This window comes from Ornithodoros turicata, chromosome 9, assembly GCF_037126465.1.
Source record: "Ornithodoros turicata isolate Travis chromosome 9, ASM3712646v1, whole genome shotgun sequence".
NCBI classification, from domain to species: domain Eukaryota; kingdom Metazoa; phylum Arthropoda; class Arachnida; order Ixodida; family Argasidae; genus Ornithodoros; species Ornithodoros turicata.
This window is the reverse complement of record NC_088209.1, coordinates 28,575,401-28,591,533: the sequence shown is the minus strand read 5'-3', so window position 1 is coordinate 28,591,533 and position 16,133 is coordinate 28,575,401. Positions and strand designations below refer to the sequence as shown.

Here is a 16,133-nt window from a genome sequence, read left to right as displayed (position 1 = left end):
AACGGGCCCAGGTTTCGACCTTGAATATGGAAGTTGGTTTACACTTCTGAAACTAATGTCAGTAGAGACTCGGCATTCCTGAGAACTCTGACCCGTTCATTATTCTTCCATCGCAAGCGGATGAAAGCTTTTTTTGAAGGTCTTCTGGCCTCTTGTACAAGTACCAGATAAGTCTGGAACTGAAATATGATGTATACAGTCCTGTGGGATACGTGCTTCTCAGTGTTGTACGCAAAGCCGTTACAGTAATCGATACTTTTTTCGGTATCGGAGTGCGGTCGCGATACTTTTTAAAATCGGTATCGGAAAAGTATTTCCGTTACAAATTTATGGTAATGCGATCTCCGTATCGTTACCGTTACCGATACCGATACTTTTTTAGTGCCGCACCCTTTCTTCACCGACCATATTTCTTACTCTTATTCACTGTCACTGGCCCGTCTAGCGCTCGACAAGAAGCCTGTAGACACGCCTACATCCTACGTAACAGGATTTATACCAAACACAAGTTCACTTTTTTCTTCGAATATGGAGGGGGGGATATATTTATTAGAACAAAGAAAAAAAAGGGAGGAATATGGAGGAAATAACCACGGCTCACATATGCTGAGGTATTGTTAACTTCAGATAGGTTTCCTTGGTCATTGGACTCCACGGTATATGTAGAGCCAGAAGTTTTAGGGTTTTACCCGATTCTTCCCCGAATTTGCACCCCGAATTGAAGGTTGCCTCTTTAGGGTGAAACCCGATTTTTACCAGGCAAATTGCCCTCTCTGGGATGTCTGTAGGAATGCACCAACTTACTTGTTTGGCAGAAAAATGTAGTTACATCACCGTTTGTACCAAATCACTACAGTTAGTTTGAATAACGGAGCCCGATTTCTCCCCGATTTTAGCGCAATGGAAGTTTTTTCACCCGAATTCGCGTGAATTTAGTGCACATGTTTATTTACTTGATTTTTACTTTTCCCGAAAACTTCAGGCTCTAGGTATATGTCGGCCTGACGCTATCGTAACTGTCATATTGGCCCCTGTCAGCTGCCAGAGAGACCACGGAGTGCCGGGATGGCGGGAGACTTTGAGAACCAGCTATTGATAAAAGTCAAACAAAGTAGTCCCAGCTACATAATAAATGCTTTTTACTGCAAAATTGTCTTTTCCCAGTTTGCTACTATACAAATGGAGTATTCACGTAAGCGAGATTTCTATGTTGCATCATGTTCGTATTTCCAACAAAAGTGTCGGGCAAAGTATCGCATTTCTTTTTCTAGTAGTAACGATAGCGGTACTCCGTTACTTTAAAAAAGAAGTATCGATATCAGTATTTCGATAGTTTTTACTCATTTAACGAGGATCGGTATCACGATACCATATTTTGGTAACGGGTACAACACTGGTGCTTCCTGGGCTGTGTTTTTGTTTCAGTGCGTCGTCGTTAAAATTGAACGCTGGCAGCCGAAGGAAAGGCACCAACAGCGGGGTTTGAGGCTCGTGCGTGTTTGCCCTTCTATGTTTAATTACCTCATCCACTACAATGTTACGTTCATAGTTAGAACTTCCTCTCTCTCTTTCTCTCTCTCTCTCTTTCTTTGTTTTTTTTGCACTTGCCTTTTGCTCCTTTGTCTCCTGGAAATCCTCGAGGGCCATATGTTCCGACTCCAGCATCGCCGGGATCTCCTACCTCTCCTGGAAATCCGGGGCGTCCCGGGAACCCATCGTCACCTGCGGGCAAATGCATTACTTGCATTACTTGCATGCTAGGCCTACCTAGCCTGGAGATTGCTCAGGAACTTTAGAAGGAACCATCCACAGACTCGAGTCAAAACTGATCAAGACTTGTTTGTATGCACATATTTGCAGGAATAACGTACTAATTTTTTATTGTGACACACAATTGGTTGCAATTTACATCAATTTCTGCTAACACAAAGAGAACACTAGTGCTCAGTATCAACCAGGCTTTCTGAAATATTTTCAGAGTGTAGCAGTGGTGATCCGTAATCATAGGGATCAAGCAAAAATGTGGACAGACACATGCTTAGGTATGTCTTTCTGTCTGTGCTTTTGCTTGCTCCTTGCAATTATGGGCTACAACCAGCCTGCCCGACTCTCCACACTCAGCAGTTGTGGTAATGTTGCCGGAACGTAATCGTCGTGTCTCTCCACGGAAACACACTCATTTTTAAAACCTGCTTGATTCTACATGCACTCGACATACAGGGTGTTTTTTTTTTTTTTTTTATTCGTTACAGAATTTTTATTAGAAAACTAGCAGAGCAAAATAGATGCCGTTTTAGCAGGTGGGTTATGCATCCAGGCAGACATCCTGTAGGGCAGCGTATGCAACTGCGGGACGACTAATTAGCTAAAATCCATTAATTAACTTATTAATTAGATTTTTTCTGAGAAATGCGAGATAGCAGAATTGGAGCCAGTCATTATTCAAATCCACTCTCCTTATTAAACACCTGGTGAAGCGAATGTACTTCGAGATATAAACTGTCAAATTTTGCCATGCAAATGAGCCAAAACCAGAACTATGCACTACTCGAGTGTAGAAAAAGCGACAGGCAACCCAGGTCAGAGGGCAAGTGCTTTGGAGCAATGGAGCTGACTGGAATACGTGCTAACCTGAGACAGCTCTCTGACCCAGATAGGGTGAAGGTAGCGTCGATCCTGCGCTCGAAAAGTGTGTAGTTCTAGTTTTGACTCATTCGCGTGGCAAAATTTGACATTTTATATCTCGAAGTACGTTTGCTTCACCAGGTGTTTAATAAGGAGAGTGGATTTGAATAGTGACTGGCTCCAGTTGTGCTATCTCACATTTCCCAGAAGACATCTAATTAATAATTTAATTAACGAATTTTAGCTAATTAGTCGTCCAGTAGTTGCATACGCTGTCCTACAGGATGTTGGCTTGGCCGTATAACCCAGCTGCTAAAACGGCATCTATTTTGCTCTGCTATTTTTTTAATAAAAATTCCGTAACTAATAAAAAAGAACTCCCTGTACGTGGTCCTTGAAGCATGAAATTAACAGAATCAACAGTGTTCCTCACCCCTTTGGCCCTTCGGTCCACCAAGACCTGGCAGTCCAATTGAGCCTGCGAACCCAGGGAACCCGGGTTCGCCTCTCTCTCCTCTCGGTCCCAGCAATCCTGATGGGCCCGGTGGGCCATCACCTCTTCCAAAGCCTGGAGGTCCTCTTTCACCCTGTTACACAATATGCAAGGATATTAACACATTAACACAGAATATGCAAGTGTGACATGTAACATCCACTTGAAGGAACGTGCAACTGACTGGTGGTGGTGGTGGTTCCATCTGCAACTGACATAATGTATATGATCTATCTGACTGTCTGTTGTGCAAATGATTTGATTGTTTGAGTGGGTGACATTACATGCAGAAAAGTACCTGCAGTACAAAAAAAAGAAATAAATAAGAACAAGTAAAGGGAAATAACTTAAAGGACTTATGATATAGTAGCCTCCGGGATTGTTGTAAACCGTCCCATGTAAACTGTCCTCCGCAAGTTCTATTTTCCCACTCTCCCATCTGGAGACAGCTATGATCAGGAGAGAGTAATGTTCACAAAGGAAGACTCCAGCCATTGGCCGCTATGTGTGAGACGGGGCCGGTTTTGGCACCGATCTCGGTAAAAACAGCATATAGCTCAAATGTCATAGCATCTATAGTTATGGCCCCTTAACGTTTCCGTTGGCACAATGCCACCAAAAGTGGCATGCTTTCAGGTTTTCAGCTGTTTCATATTTGTGATGGGCTTAATGCAGCAGCGTCAAGTTTTCAACGGTTCCTTGAGTGTCGAATATAGAAAAATGGAAGTAGCTCATATTTATCGTTCTCATCAATTTCATATGCATTCCATATCATCCATATGCCTACATGGTCTGGCGGCTTTTACTTTCTGAATATATTCAGTGGAGACCATACGTGGTCAGTTCGCATGTAGGAAAATACCATATAGAGTATACATTTTTGTGGAATCCACATCCTTGAGATAAACATTGTTTCTATACCACATGCGGAAACTGCGCTGTGACGTGTCACGTGTGTGTCCATCTTGGCGCGTGTGTGTCCATCTCACACGGCCTCCAAATGAGCTTTACCAGCTTTTCAGTGTCTGGTGTGTCACCATGATGGCACTAAAGCTTGCAGCAGTCACTCAGTGCCTGCACTCCTTGGCATATGTGCTAACCGGAAGCTTCCTTATTGTTTGCTCCTTCATCATGTTATGTGACTCCAAGTAGTGCACAGGGATTCCAACATTGTTGTTGCTTTTCCTCTTGTGTTAATCTCATGCGGTGCTTAACCTGCCCATTCATTAGAGCTTTCTCAGCACTTTCTGCAGTATTCACTACGTCAGTGAAAATTATGGTACGACTTTCTTTCCCGTACTTTTGCCCAGGTAAGTCTCGGGATGTTATCAAACAACAGAGAGCCTATGAGTAAAAATAAATATGCTTCTTGTGTTGGTATATGCTTGCATACAAAAACGCGTTCCATACATCGATACCGATAGCTAGTCACATATATAGTATCATGCTTAGCATTTGGCTTGGCTTTTTTTTTAAAGGTTATGTTCTGGTTTGGCTAAGCGGGTAATGGTCCTCTAATGCATGGCCTTCAGCCTGGGGTTCTCATTTTAGTCAATTCCTTTCTCCTCAGGCATTTAATAAATTGTTGCATCACTTGTTTTTGCAACTGTCTCATTCCTGGCAGTTATCATCCAGGCTTCCCTTACCTACCTTATATCCGGGTTGTCCGTGAGTTCCCGGGTTACCCTCTTCCCCTTTTGGTCCCGGAAAGCCAAGCACACCACGTTCTCCTACCACACCAGGGTATCCCTTGAATCCCTTTGGGCCGCTCAATGATATTCCAGGAACTCCATGTTCTCCTTTGGGTCCTGGGTACCCAGGCTTGCCATCCAGTCCCGGAGTTCCAGGAAAGCCTGCAAATTGAATGAAGTACGCGAATGATAAGCGGTCCTGAAAAGCACAGTTTTGCACCTGGTAGGCCGTCGTTTCCCGTCTTTCCGGGCACTCCTTTGGGACCACGCTGTCCTTTTGCCAGGAGGTAGTCTGGTCCATTATCTGGCAATCCTGGATCTCCTACAGTGGACCGTACTCATTCGTTATTAATTAGAACCAAAAAACTGACGTTAAGCTGCAGTAGCAGTGTGTGCAGCGAAATGATGGTGATTGCGCAAGAACGTACCCACATCTCCCCTGTCTCCTTGATCACCTGGCGCACCCTCTGCGCCGTCTCTTCCGTGTTCACCCGGTGGCCCAGTGTACGATTCCCCCACCTCTCCCTTTGGTCCTTCGTAACCAGGAAGGCCAGGGGCCCCATCTGGTCCACGCTGGCCGGGGTCTCCGACAACTCCCTGTACCAGCGAGCTCAAGTTTTAAAGGATGATTATACAATAGTCGTCATATCCTATATGTAGGGTTCCGGGATTTTGGAGTTTATTTCTGGGTGTTACCTATAGGATGTTTTTCGGAGTTCATTCTATTTTCAAAAAACGGATTTTTTCTGAGTGTATCATTTACAACTCAGTTAATATCCGAAATTCGGAGAGCACTTGACGACGCACACACAGTTGTGTAGCGAAAACGCGGTTGTCACATTTATTGCTTCAACACTAAAGAGACATAACGTTAACAATACATTTCGTGCGACGCACTGAGGTGTTCCGCAGTTACGAAAGCACCCTTTCCGTGTGCTCACTGTTACGCGGCAATACTTACATAGGACAACCTCTGCATCGCGATCGAGGGGCGATGTGAACTCCTCGAAATCAGGGTACTACTTGACGTAATCGCAGGGCAGCTTTCGCTTGCGTCCAATCTTGTCGTCAGCACTGTAACTAGTCGCAATTTCAAAAAGACCACTCTGTATGACCATGGTTCGATGCTTATTTTAGTGCTTATGTCACATGTAGGACAAGGAAATCGGAAAACAGGCTAGGGAAAAACCCGGCCGGTGAATCCTCAAGTGGTCGAGATACCCGTCGAAAGAATCGCTAGGTCACAGAAACCATTGTTATGTTGCGGTGAGGTCAGTATCCGAGGTCAGAAGAAACCCAGGACACAAAAGGAGGCCAAGAACAATAACCCGGTTATCAGGGAAACCATCTGCCAAGCGGAGTTTTTCGGATTAATCCGAATTGCTTAAAATTTTACCGGAGTACGTTTTTTCGGATTTTTTCGGATAAATCCGAAAACCCGGAACCCTCCCTATATGCAATGCGAAAAACATCAACCTCGAAACGTATGTCATGCAGAACTTACTTCTTCTCCTTTGAGCCCTATTGTTCCTGGAAGACCCTCGATACCTTCGTCCCCATCTTTCCCTGGTGGACCTGGTGGACCAACGTCGCCGTCATCTCCTCTTTGGCCCTTGATAGTACCATTCGGGAAAGGCAAGAAGATGATTTCTCCTCTGTAGCCTTTCGGTCCCCTGAGACCGTCAATGCCATCACGCCCAGGGAAGCCCTAGAAAATTTGCACATATGCTTACAGCAGTCAGGAAGAGTCCGTGCATAATATGCATCCCATGCTTTGTGTTGTGTCGTCTTTTTTGTGTACTGTGCACTGAGGTTTTTGTCGCTTTTAACAATATATAAAATTACAATGATTGTATATAATATATTATTTAATATATATATTATATATAATAATAAATAATATATATTATTTATTTTATATATTATATAATATATATATATATATATATAATATTACAATTTTAGCAATATATAATATTTGCTATTTTTGCCCGAATTTGTGCCGTGCAGGATCACGGCAGCAGAATTAAAGAATTCTGTGGCGCTTTAATGACAGTTGTGTGTACACACAACAGATTCACATTTTTGCTTTTATATTATTCAAAACCCTGCTATTTGACTCTCTGTTTGCCCTTCATATGCGGGCCCCTCTGTACAAAAAACGTGTACATGTCTTCACGTGCGCATCTCCAAGGATGGTTAAAAGAAAATGAAAGTAAACTGTTCCCTTTCACAATTTGGGGAGGCTTATTAACGCAACAAAGCAAATTTAATGAAGAGAAAGAATCAATTTACTCTTTTCTTGGTGTATGACTAACCAAGCTCTTTTTTATCTGTGTATTTTTGTGATCCACTGTAAAGGCTGTTGTCTCTTTCCAAACTAGCTTAGTAGCACAACCTCTGCAGTGCAAACAGCAGAACCGTCAAGAAAATAGAATAATTGGCTGATACTCCTTCTATATGCTGATTGACACTTTAGCTAGCAGTGCGTCACCTCTCACAGGTTCTGAAATGCGAAAACGGATTGATTGTTGTCTCGCGACGTAAAGCCCCGAATTATAAATGGGAAAATGTTTAGCGCTGTACACTGTTACGCAACTGTGGCATGACATGTTCCATGACGTGTTACATGACATGTTACATGACACGTACGCCATGCATGCATGAGAGTGAGATGACATAACATTACCGCGGAGCCCGCAAGACCGTCCGGTCCTGGAAAACCTCCGGCACCCTTGGGTCCTGGCTGCCCCACATGCCCAGGGAAGCCGACAGCTCCAGGTGGTCCTGATTTTATATAAAATATTTTTTGATTTATACACATATTTCAGCTAAAATAATAGAACATCAGTTCCCCTCTACTCAATAATATGATGCAATAGATTGGCCTGGAGATTGGATTGAATTGAATTGAATTGAATTGGACTGGAGATTGTATTGGAGTACCTGGTCTGCCATCATCGCCTCGGTCCCCTACTGCCCCTGGATATCCTGGGGGACAGTAGCCACAGTCGTCTCCTCTAGGACCAGTGTAACCTGGCTGCCCAGGTGGTCCCGGTTGTCCTGGAATGCCTGGTTCACCTTGTGGACCTTGCTGCCCTGGATCTCCTGGAGGACCTACCCTGCGGTGACCATGGCCTGGAGTGCCTTTATCTCCTGCAAATTAGTATGTATTTTGTTACATGAACACTTTAAACTGGGCATTTACAAGCAGACAAACTTTGTATGTAGTCATCTACTCACCATACCTGCAAGTCGCTAAGAAAGCAAGTTTGAGAAAATTTTACCCGTGGGACCAGGGTCTCCTCGTTGACCAGGCTGACCTGGTAGACCATCCCTGCCAGGCCTGCCATCTTCTCCTGGAGGGCCAATGACCGTAGCACCTTGTTGTCCTTTTTCACCAGAAGGCCCCTGAGGTCCAGGAATACCGCCTGAACCAGGAAACCCTGGTTCTCCGGAACGTCCTAAGAGGGAAAATCGGAGAGAAATATAATTATTTGGCCTTCCTACATTCATTCCAAAGCGAGAGTAATTATGTTATGTGGTGAGTGTATTCTTTTGCAAGGTTCACATAACCAAGGCACAAACAGCAAAGTCACGTTTTTGTGGTGAGGGCTTATCCGGCACATCTATCCCGGGATCTCTGTTTCCCAGCACACAGCTGATGCTGTTCAATCATTGATTTCACTTTTGTGTAACAAAATGATAACAGTTCTACACTATCCAGCTAAGAATGAATATTCTAATCTTGGGTACTTTTTTGTGTTTGAATTTCGTATGATATAGTAAACCCTCGTTAACTCGAACTCGCTTATCTCGAAATATCGGTTATCTCGAATATTTTTTGCGTCCCGATCCATGTCCCAATGCTTCCTATATATTTGGGCCCTTTTAAGTCGAAGCTTTTTTTTGCCCGAGTACGGATATCTCGAAACCCTATCACCGGTAGGTCTGCGTACCTACGGCTGATAACGTGCATTCTTCGGTCCCCCAGGCTAGGTCAAGGTCAAAGCCTTTCAGTCCTAGTGACTCACGCCTCACGCGCCGCTAGCTGTGGCAGGCAGACAGCACTCCCCTTTCCACCCAACGTCACTCCTCCTCCTCCTCCTCCTCCTCCTTTGCATTCGTCCGAGCATCTCTCGACTCTCGTTTCGTTCTTCGCGGCGCCATGATGGCTGAACAACGCGCATGAAAGTCCCTGACTTTGGAGCGGAAGGTGGCACTTATCAAAGGCCTGGTAGCAAGTTCATCAAGCCAGTAGCATGAACTGTTTCATGTTTAATTCATGCGGGTTTCTGGTTTCTGGTCTTCCACCGCCGTACCGGAGCCAGCAGACCACTTCAGTGGCTGTGATGAATTGTGCAACGACGTGATGCGCCTCGCATGTTTTGGGGAGAGTGACTTAGGACTTCAACATCGAGGACTATGCGCTTTACGACGGCGATGTTCCAGTAGCGGTGAACTGAGTGATACAGGAATCGTCGAGAGTGGCCGCGGTATAGTGACGTGCCGGGAGGAGCGTCTCATGCGTTGCATTGAAGTGCTTGAAGATGCTTTCTTGTTCACAGACGCAAATGCCAAGCAGATGGCTATTACGGAGTTATTCAGTCTCAGATGATGTTCAAAAATAAATGGTTTCGGAATTGTTTACGAGCCCTATTACTGTAGGAACGCTTTTTTTTTTTTTTACGTTTCATAACATAGCGCATTGTGGTAACATCGTGGCCACGTAATTTTCGCTGTTCGCTTAACTCGAAACCCCGCTTATCTCGAAATTTTTTCCGGTTTTTACGACTTCGAGTTATCGGGGGTTTCCACTGGGACTATGTGAAGCAAAGTTGCAGCTGTCTGGTGTACAGATCACTACAGTCAAACTCCTTTACAACTAAACTCAGGGGACAGCAAACAAAATTCGCAGTAAAGGTATTTTCGTTAAAAAGGATGTCCATTATTGGACCTATAGGCTCCAGCGGGACCTAAAAAAAATTCGCTGTAGTGGTATTTTCGTTAAAAAGGTGTTCGCTATAAAGGAGTTTGACTGTATATAAATTTTCCCGTGGGTTTAAAAATGTGCATAACAAGCAGTCATTCATTTTTAGTGTAGGCCGCATAATAACTAGAGCCTGAATTTTTGGGGTTGAACCTGATTCTTCCCCGAATTTGCACCACGAATTTAAGGTTTGCTCTTGATGATGACACCCGATTTTTACCCAGCAAATGGCCGCCATTGAGACGTCTGTAGGAATGCACACTAACTTGTTTAGCAGCAAATGCTGTTACATCACCGTGTGTACCAAACCAGTACAGTTAGTAGTTTGAGTAACTGAGCCCAATTTCTCCCCAGGGTTAGCATACTGGAAGTTTTTCCACCCGAATTTGCATTAATTTAGAGCACATGTTTATTTACCCAATTTTTACCCCCCCCCCCCCCAAATTTACAATAAATATTTCTCGAAAACTTCATGCTCTACTAATAACTAATACAAAGCACCTGCGGAACATCCTCACATACATGCAATGTCCTCTCGATAACTCCCGGGCCGCTTTTTCACTTTGCCTTCTGATAAATCACTGCTGAGACCTATTGTGAACACCTAAAATTGCTGAAACCTACAAAGCTCTATTTTGCCATTGTAGACTTATCTGGCAAACACTTTGAATTGGGACTCATTTCCTTTTGAGTTTCTCTATGACTACTGTTATTAATGAAGCAAGGGAAATGAAGCAGGCTTGCCGGTGTAGTTCCATGACGAAGACCGAGAGACACGGACACAGAAGCAGGACACACAGACACTGAGAACTTGTGTCCGTGTCTGTTGGTCTTCTTCATGGAACTACAGTTACTACCCTTATTTTATGAAGTAATTCTTCTTTTAGGTGGACACTTGTGGACTCCTCTGACGAAACTCTGTCACATTACTCTTGAAACTACTGTATTGACACACAGAGAAAAATGCCAATACACTGAATATGAATTACTGAACTTCACTTTGGTGTGGAACCTCGGTCTTGAAAACACATAAAACTGACTTGCTCACTACCCCTGCATCACCATAACATGCATAAGATCAGTGCAGAACAAAAGCTGAGTTCCAAGAAAAGTAATATTTCTTCTACAGAGATTTTTTTTTTTTTTTGCTGTCATTGTTCCAGTACATGTATTCCAGCCAGCTTCCCTATTCTCACACTCTCCAGAAGTGACGTTCATATTAGTATGCTCATTCCTTGAGGTATCAATACATCAAAAGGCTGTCGATACTCATTCAGAGTCTTTGGATATCAGTGTTCACTTTACACTTTCAGCCATTGTCCGATATATCCGAATCAATGGAGAATGTACCACACACATCACTCTAATAATAATAATTTTAATAATTGGGGGTTTACGTCGCGAGACAACGGAGGCATATCACTCTCCGTGCATCATTGATATTATCTGCGTTTGTTGCCCAAGAACTTGTGCATCTGTGCAGCTGCTTATTAAAGAGCATGTCAAATTATTAAGTTTTATTCAAATTAAAGTCACATTATTAAATTATAACAGGTTAAATTAACGAGTCATCCAGAGCATTCCAAAAGATGATGAAAATGATACAAGAAAAACAGCGTGCACAAATAAGAATTTCTCTGCTTCCTTTTATCGAATTTCTCTTCAGTTCTGTGAATGACTTCTGTTCCATTGTGGTACATTTTCTAACTAATCCAGAGGCACACACATGCCATTGGAGTTGCCTACCATCTTCTCCTGGTTCTCCCTTAATACGAAGTCCGGGTGGACCAGGCGGTCCATCTTCTCCTGGAGGGCCTGGTTCTCCTTCGAGTCCTCTGTACCCCATAGGACCGGGAAGACCATCCTTGCCTGTTGTGGAAGTGGACAACTTTCAGTGTCAAATATGTTGCTGTTGGCCCAGCTAGCCCAAGCTACGGTGCTGGAGCACAGCATTAAGCTCTATATGAGTGACCCTACACCTGTGTAGAGGAATGACCATTACCGTTTGGGCCAAGTGGACCTGGTAAGCCAGGCTCGCCTTGAGGCCCAGCTGGCCCTGGTACTGCTGGTGAGCTAGGCAAAATGCGACCGGGTGGCCCCTGCATAGGGGTGCAAATGTATGAAGTATGTTATGAAATGTACTGCAAAGTGTTTCATTTTGCAATGCTTGTTCATACACTGTAGTGTTAGTGTTAGTGATCGTCGTCATCATCAAGCAGGAAGTCGGGCTCAGTTTCTGTGTTCATCCACTTGGTAAACTCCAAGCATCAAGATTTGCAATGGCCACAAGAGGATGTTCCATGCATTTGCACAAGCAGTTCACACTGCTCAATATACTTCCGTACTGTACTCTTGCAAGTTTACAAAACATGCCGGTCAAAAATAGGGTTCAGCATGCATCACTGTAATTTAATTTAAGCTAGCCAAGCTGATTTCACGTAATAATTCTTACCGGAAGGCCTTGTACACCATACTCTCCCGGTCTGCCCGAGTCACCACGCAAGCCCTGTTGGAAACAAACAACTTGTCTGCAACTTGTTTGAATATCAGTTTCTGCTCCCATTGATGCACCCATTACGTTTCCTACCTTAGCTCCAGATAGTCCATCAGGTCCAGTGAGTCCAGGTTCACCTTTTTGTCCTTTTTCCCCCGAAGGGCCTTCATTTCCCATCTTTCCTCTCTTTCCCTGTAAATGTAGGTACAACAAGCACACTTGTATGCTTCTTGTGTGTGCTTGTCTTTTGGTCTTAGCCCTTTCACATTTCTCATGACCTACGGATAGGTCCTGCAGGGTGTTTTACTTGGTCCCACTGGCGTAGCCAGAAAAATATTTGGGGGGGGGGGGGGGGGGGTCTACATTAACTTTTCATAGGGGAGAAGATTTCACCTGCATTTTTCCTTTCCAAATGTACAATTTCTTGGGGGGTGGGGGATGGAACACCTGGAATCTCCCCCTTTGTCTATGCCACTGCTTGGTCCCATAGATAAATGATTATTTAGCCTGCTCTATCTGCAGCTTTCAATGGGTGGGTTCTTGTTTTCAGGGATCTCCTATTTAATGGGCCAGACTTGGTCCTCTTCTAGTGGAGTGATATAACTTTCAACACATACGGCCGGTTGTCCTGTTTCACATGTCTCAGATATAGGGGGATCTCTTCATTGGGGAGAGTTCAGTGAGGTCTCGGATGTAAAAAGCAGATTATAAGATATACAATATATACTGTGGTACTCATATGCTACTAAAGTATACAAGTTATACTATAGTACTGCCAACGACCATAACGTTAGGAAGGAGGAAAAAGAGAATAAAGATGGGGGCACTGTGTGCTCCACAAATGGGTTGAACTGTGCTGGACGTCCTCGGTACTGGAATATTTCTTGGGAGCGTAGTGCGATCTCACCCTTGGTCCTGCCTCCCCTATGTCTCCTCTCTCTGCTTTCGGCCCCTGTGCGCCTTTCATTCCCTACAGGCAACATTTTTCATGAATCGGCTAAAAGTGTTAAGGAACTAGGATGTGCTGTTGATGACACCCTGTACTCACAGCTTTTCCATCACGCCCTCGAAATCCTTGCTGTCCTTTTGCACCCTTTTCGCCCTATTGAGCAGATATCAGTATATATAATTAATCTGAATTCCTGTTTTCAGATACATATCTGTATCCATACATATCAATCCTAACTTTGACTTGACACATAAGTGTTTGCATCTCTTTTTACTTCTTTTCTATCCCACATCTGTGTTCTAAGCAACCAAAATTGCTTGTTAAAAGTGCAACCTTCAACGTTTAGCATTCGTTTGGTTGTGTTGTTTAGTTGTGTTTGTGGACACACATGAAGCAGTCAGTATTTCTTGGATGTCCCCATTCATTAGGTTAGCTACATTTGTTGAAGTTATGTGACACCCAAGAGGTAGGATCTCAGTTTTGTTGACATTCGCTAGAGTTGAGGCTGAATAGAAGTCACCCGTTCTTATATCTTGACGGATCAGACAAGTGGCTCAATGTGCCTTTGTCACGGACACAAAAAATTTTAGAGAAGCAGTATCACTGTTACTGCATTTTAATTATTTTAAGCTCATGTATAAACCTTAAAATCCACCTACTTTAGGGCCAGGATCTCCCTTTGTGCTGACTGTTACCCCTGGACTCTTGCTCTGCTCTTCCCCTTGACGTCCTCGAGGTCCAGGGTGTCCCTGCTCTCCCTACACAGAAAAATAATCACAATTCTGTGCAAGAAACATCAAAATTATGAACACAGTTATGCAAAGTGTTCCATTGATGGGAGAAAGTTCTGGAACCAACCTACTTTTTGACCTTTTGGACCGTATACTTCGTCTCCTTTTTCACCTTTTGGACCCTCGTTACCTGTTAAACCAGGCCAGCCCTGAAACAGAGGCACAGCACTGAGTTCATGTGTGTGAATGAGATTTTATAGCCAACCATTTCCCCCTCATCTCCTCGTATGCCTTTAATACCATGGTAGCCCCAGGTGCCTTGAACGCCCTGAAAACCGGAAAAAACAAAACACTGTGATTCGCAGCACGACCTGGTTTGTTGTCTGGTTCACTCACAGGTTGACCTGGCTTTCCCTCATCACCAGGCTCCCCTCGAGTGCCAGGGGAATTGATGCCGCCATCTCCAGGTTCTCCCTGCACGCATTATTATCATCTCATTAATTTAGGTTTGATTATTTGAAATAATTTGTATGACACGTTGAAAATGTGCTCAATAATGAGTTCCTATCCATTAGGAGCCAATCTGCATGACGTTCACCTTCTGTCCTTCGGCTCCAGAAGGCCCGTCTGGCCCTCGACGACCTGGGGGCCCATCACGTCCGGCATAGCCGTCCTCTCCCTACAGGAAATAAACTGCATTTCAGCAACGTGCTACACTTATCCCATTTCCTTATTATATTATTCACTCCGTACACTTAATTAAGTGACCGATCTAAAAGCAACGATCGGTATTTGGTCACCGTAAATTAATACTGACTGGATAACCTATTAATTTTAGGGTTGATTGATACAGGGCACTATGCCGATTGGATACTGCTGGCACCACCTAAACTAGAAAGGCCTGCTCGACGCCTTTCCTTCATCAGTGGTGATGGTGGTGAAGGAACTGCTTGCCAGTTGCTTGCTAGTTGGCCACGCTCAGGCAGGCGACGTCACGACTATCCCAGGGGGGGGGGGGATCGTGTGTCCTGTGCCGACATTTGTCTTTAAGCATCGAACGAAAACGTAGGGAGGATACCCAGACAGCACAACCGGCACCCAGGTTCGAGCCCAGGTCACCTCCCAGTCTCTGCATGGAATGCCATCGGCCATACCATGCTGAATACACCGGTTCTTCCCCTCCATCTGTTGTTATGTAGGCTAATGGTCGTGGTGTCCTCTGCATCGACCAATCGCTGCAGGCTATTCCAAACACAGATAGCCTGTGGTTATGCGCAGCAGCTGATGTCTTGTCTGCATGGCGACAACCATGAAAAGCATGGCTGTGATTGGTGGGACTCCTAATAATTATGTCACGTAGATAAGCAATCCGCTCTTGCGTATAGTGCCTATGATCTTTTTTGACTATACCCTGTACAACACAGTCACCTGCAGCTGTAAGGTGTCTTACTTTGTCCTTCCTTTTATTTTGACAACTGGTGTGCTGGTGTGTAATGGCAAAATTAGGGCTGTCCTTATTACCTTGCTGCCATTGCATCCAATAAGACCTGGTTCTCCGATCAATCCATCAGCGCCCGGGTTTCCCTGCAAAACGTGAAGCAATTAAGTGAGAGGTCCCTCAATGCAGTAGCTCTTTTAACTCTTCAGTAAAGTGTTGTTTACATTCTCTGCTATTTTACTTTATGTTTTATGTTTAAAGCAATGATGTATACATGTTTCCTGGGGATAATGTAATGATAATGTGCTATTGCACCAGAAATGATGTGTGCAGTTAGACGCTATGAGTGCTTTTTTAAGAACTGCGTGCTGGTACTAAGGGTCTGAACACCTTACCGGAGCACCTGCCCTTCCGGGGAACCCTTTTGCTCCATCTTCACCCTGTAGAGAATAGACATGAGGGCACACATGGGAACTTTGTGCAATAATGTGGTTAAACCATGTTGTCATAAATGTGATTATCGCCACAACCAAAACGTACACGAATGCCTTTTGGCCCAAAGCCACCTGGTTCTCCAGGTATACCACGTTCTCCTTGCCTCCCAGGTGGTCCTTCTGGTCCAATGGGGCCGTGCTCACCAACTGTCCCTGGTAGTCCCGGAAGACCTACGACACCCTGATGGACACAAGTCGTAAGCTTTAGATGCACTCACTATTCACTAT

The 16,133-nt window shown here is 44.3% G+C and overlaps 2 protein-coding genes across 3 annotated transcripts in view; one reads left to right on the top strand and one right to left on the bottom strand.

The window, feature by feature from the left end:
• LOC135368515 (collagen alpha-2(IV) chain-like) overlaps positions 1–16,133 on the top strand; it is a 91,547-nt gene that overhangs the window by 6,254 nt on the left and 69,160 nt on the right. For both annotated transcript variants that reach the window (XM_064601865.1, XM_064601867.1), the window contains one exon: positions 16,017–16,102. The gene's annotated coding sequence lies outside the window, so the exon portion shown is untranslated. The remainder of the gene's footprint in view (positions 1–16,016; positions 16,103–16,133) is intronic.
• The window catches only part of LOC135368517 (collagen alpha-5(IV) chain-like), a 48,675-nt gene that overhangs the window by 12,743 nt on the left and 19,799 nt on the right, over positions 1–16,133 (bottom strand). Inside the window, exons 3-25 of the mRNA XM_064601868.1 lie at positions 15,952–16,086; positions 15,807–15,851; positions 15,495–15,557; positions 14,572–14,652; positions 14,370–14,447; positions 14,239–14,301; positions 14,105–14,182; positions 13,902–14,000; positions 13,342–13,395; positions 13,201–13,263; positions 12,387–12,485; positions 12,252–12,305; positions 11,802–11,898; positions 11,546–11,668; positions 8,097–8,273; positions 7,756–7,965; positions 7,499–7,596; positions 6,314–6,517; positions 5,238–5,406; positions 5,030–5,131; positions 4,769–4,971; positions 3,059–3,212; positions 1,609–1,722 (exon numbers count right to left, since the gene is read on the bottom strand). Of these exons, the coding sequence (XP_064457938.1) occupies positions 1,609–1,722; positions 3,059–3,212; positions 4,769–4,971; positions 5,030–5,131; positions 5,238–5,406; positions 6,314–6,517; positions 7,499–7,596; positions 7,756–7,965; positions 8,097–8,273; positions 11,546–11,668; positions 11,802–11,898; positions 12,252–12,305; positions 12,387–12,485; positions 13,201–13,263; positions 13,342–13,395; positions 13,902–14,000; positions 14,105–14,182; positions 14,239–14,301; positions 14,370–14,447; positions 14,572–14,652; positions 15,495–15,557; positions 15,807–15,851; positions 15,952–16,086 (2,563 nt within the window). The remainder of the gene's footprint in view (positions 1–1,608; positions 1,723–3,058; positions 3,213–4,768; positions 4,972–5,029; positions 5,132–5,237; positions 5,407–6,313; positions 6,518–7,498; positions 7,597–7,755; positions 7,966–8,096; positions 8,274–11,545; positions 11,669–11,801; positions 11,899–12,251; positions 12,306–12,386; positions 12,486–13,200; positions 13,264–13,341; positions 13,396–13,901; positions 14,001–14,104; positions 14,183–14,238; positions 14,302–14,369; positions 14,448–14,571; positions 14,653–15,494; positions 15,558–15,806; positions 15,852–15,951; positions 16,087–16,133) is intronic.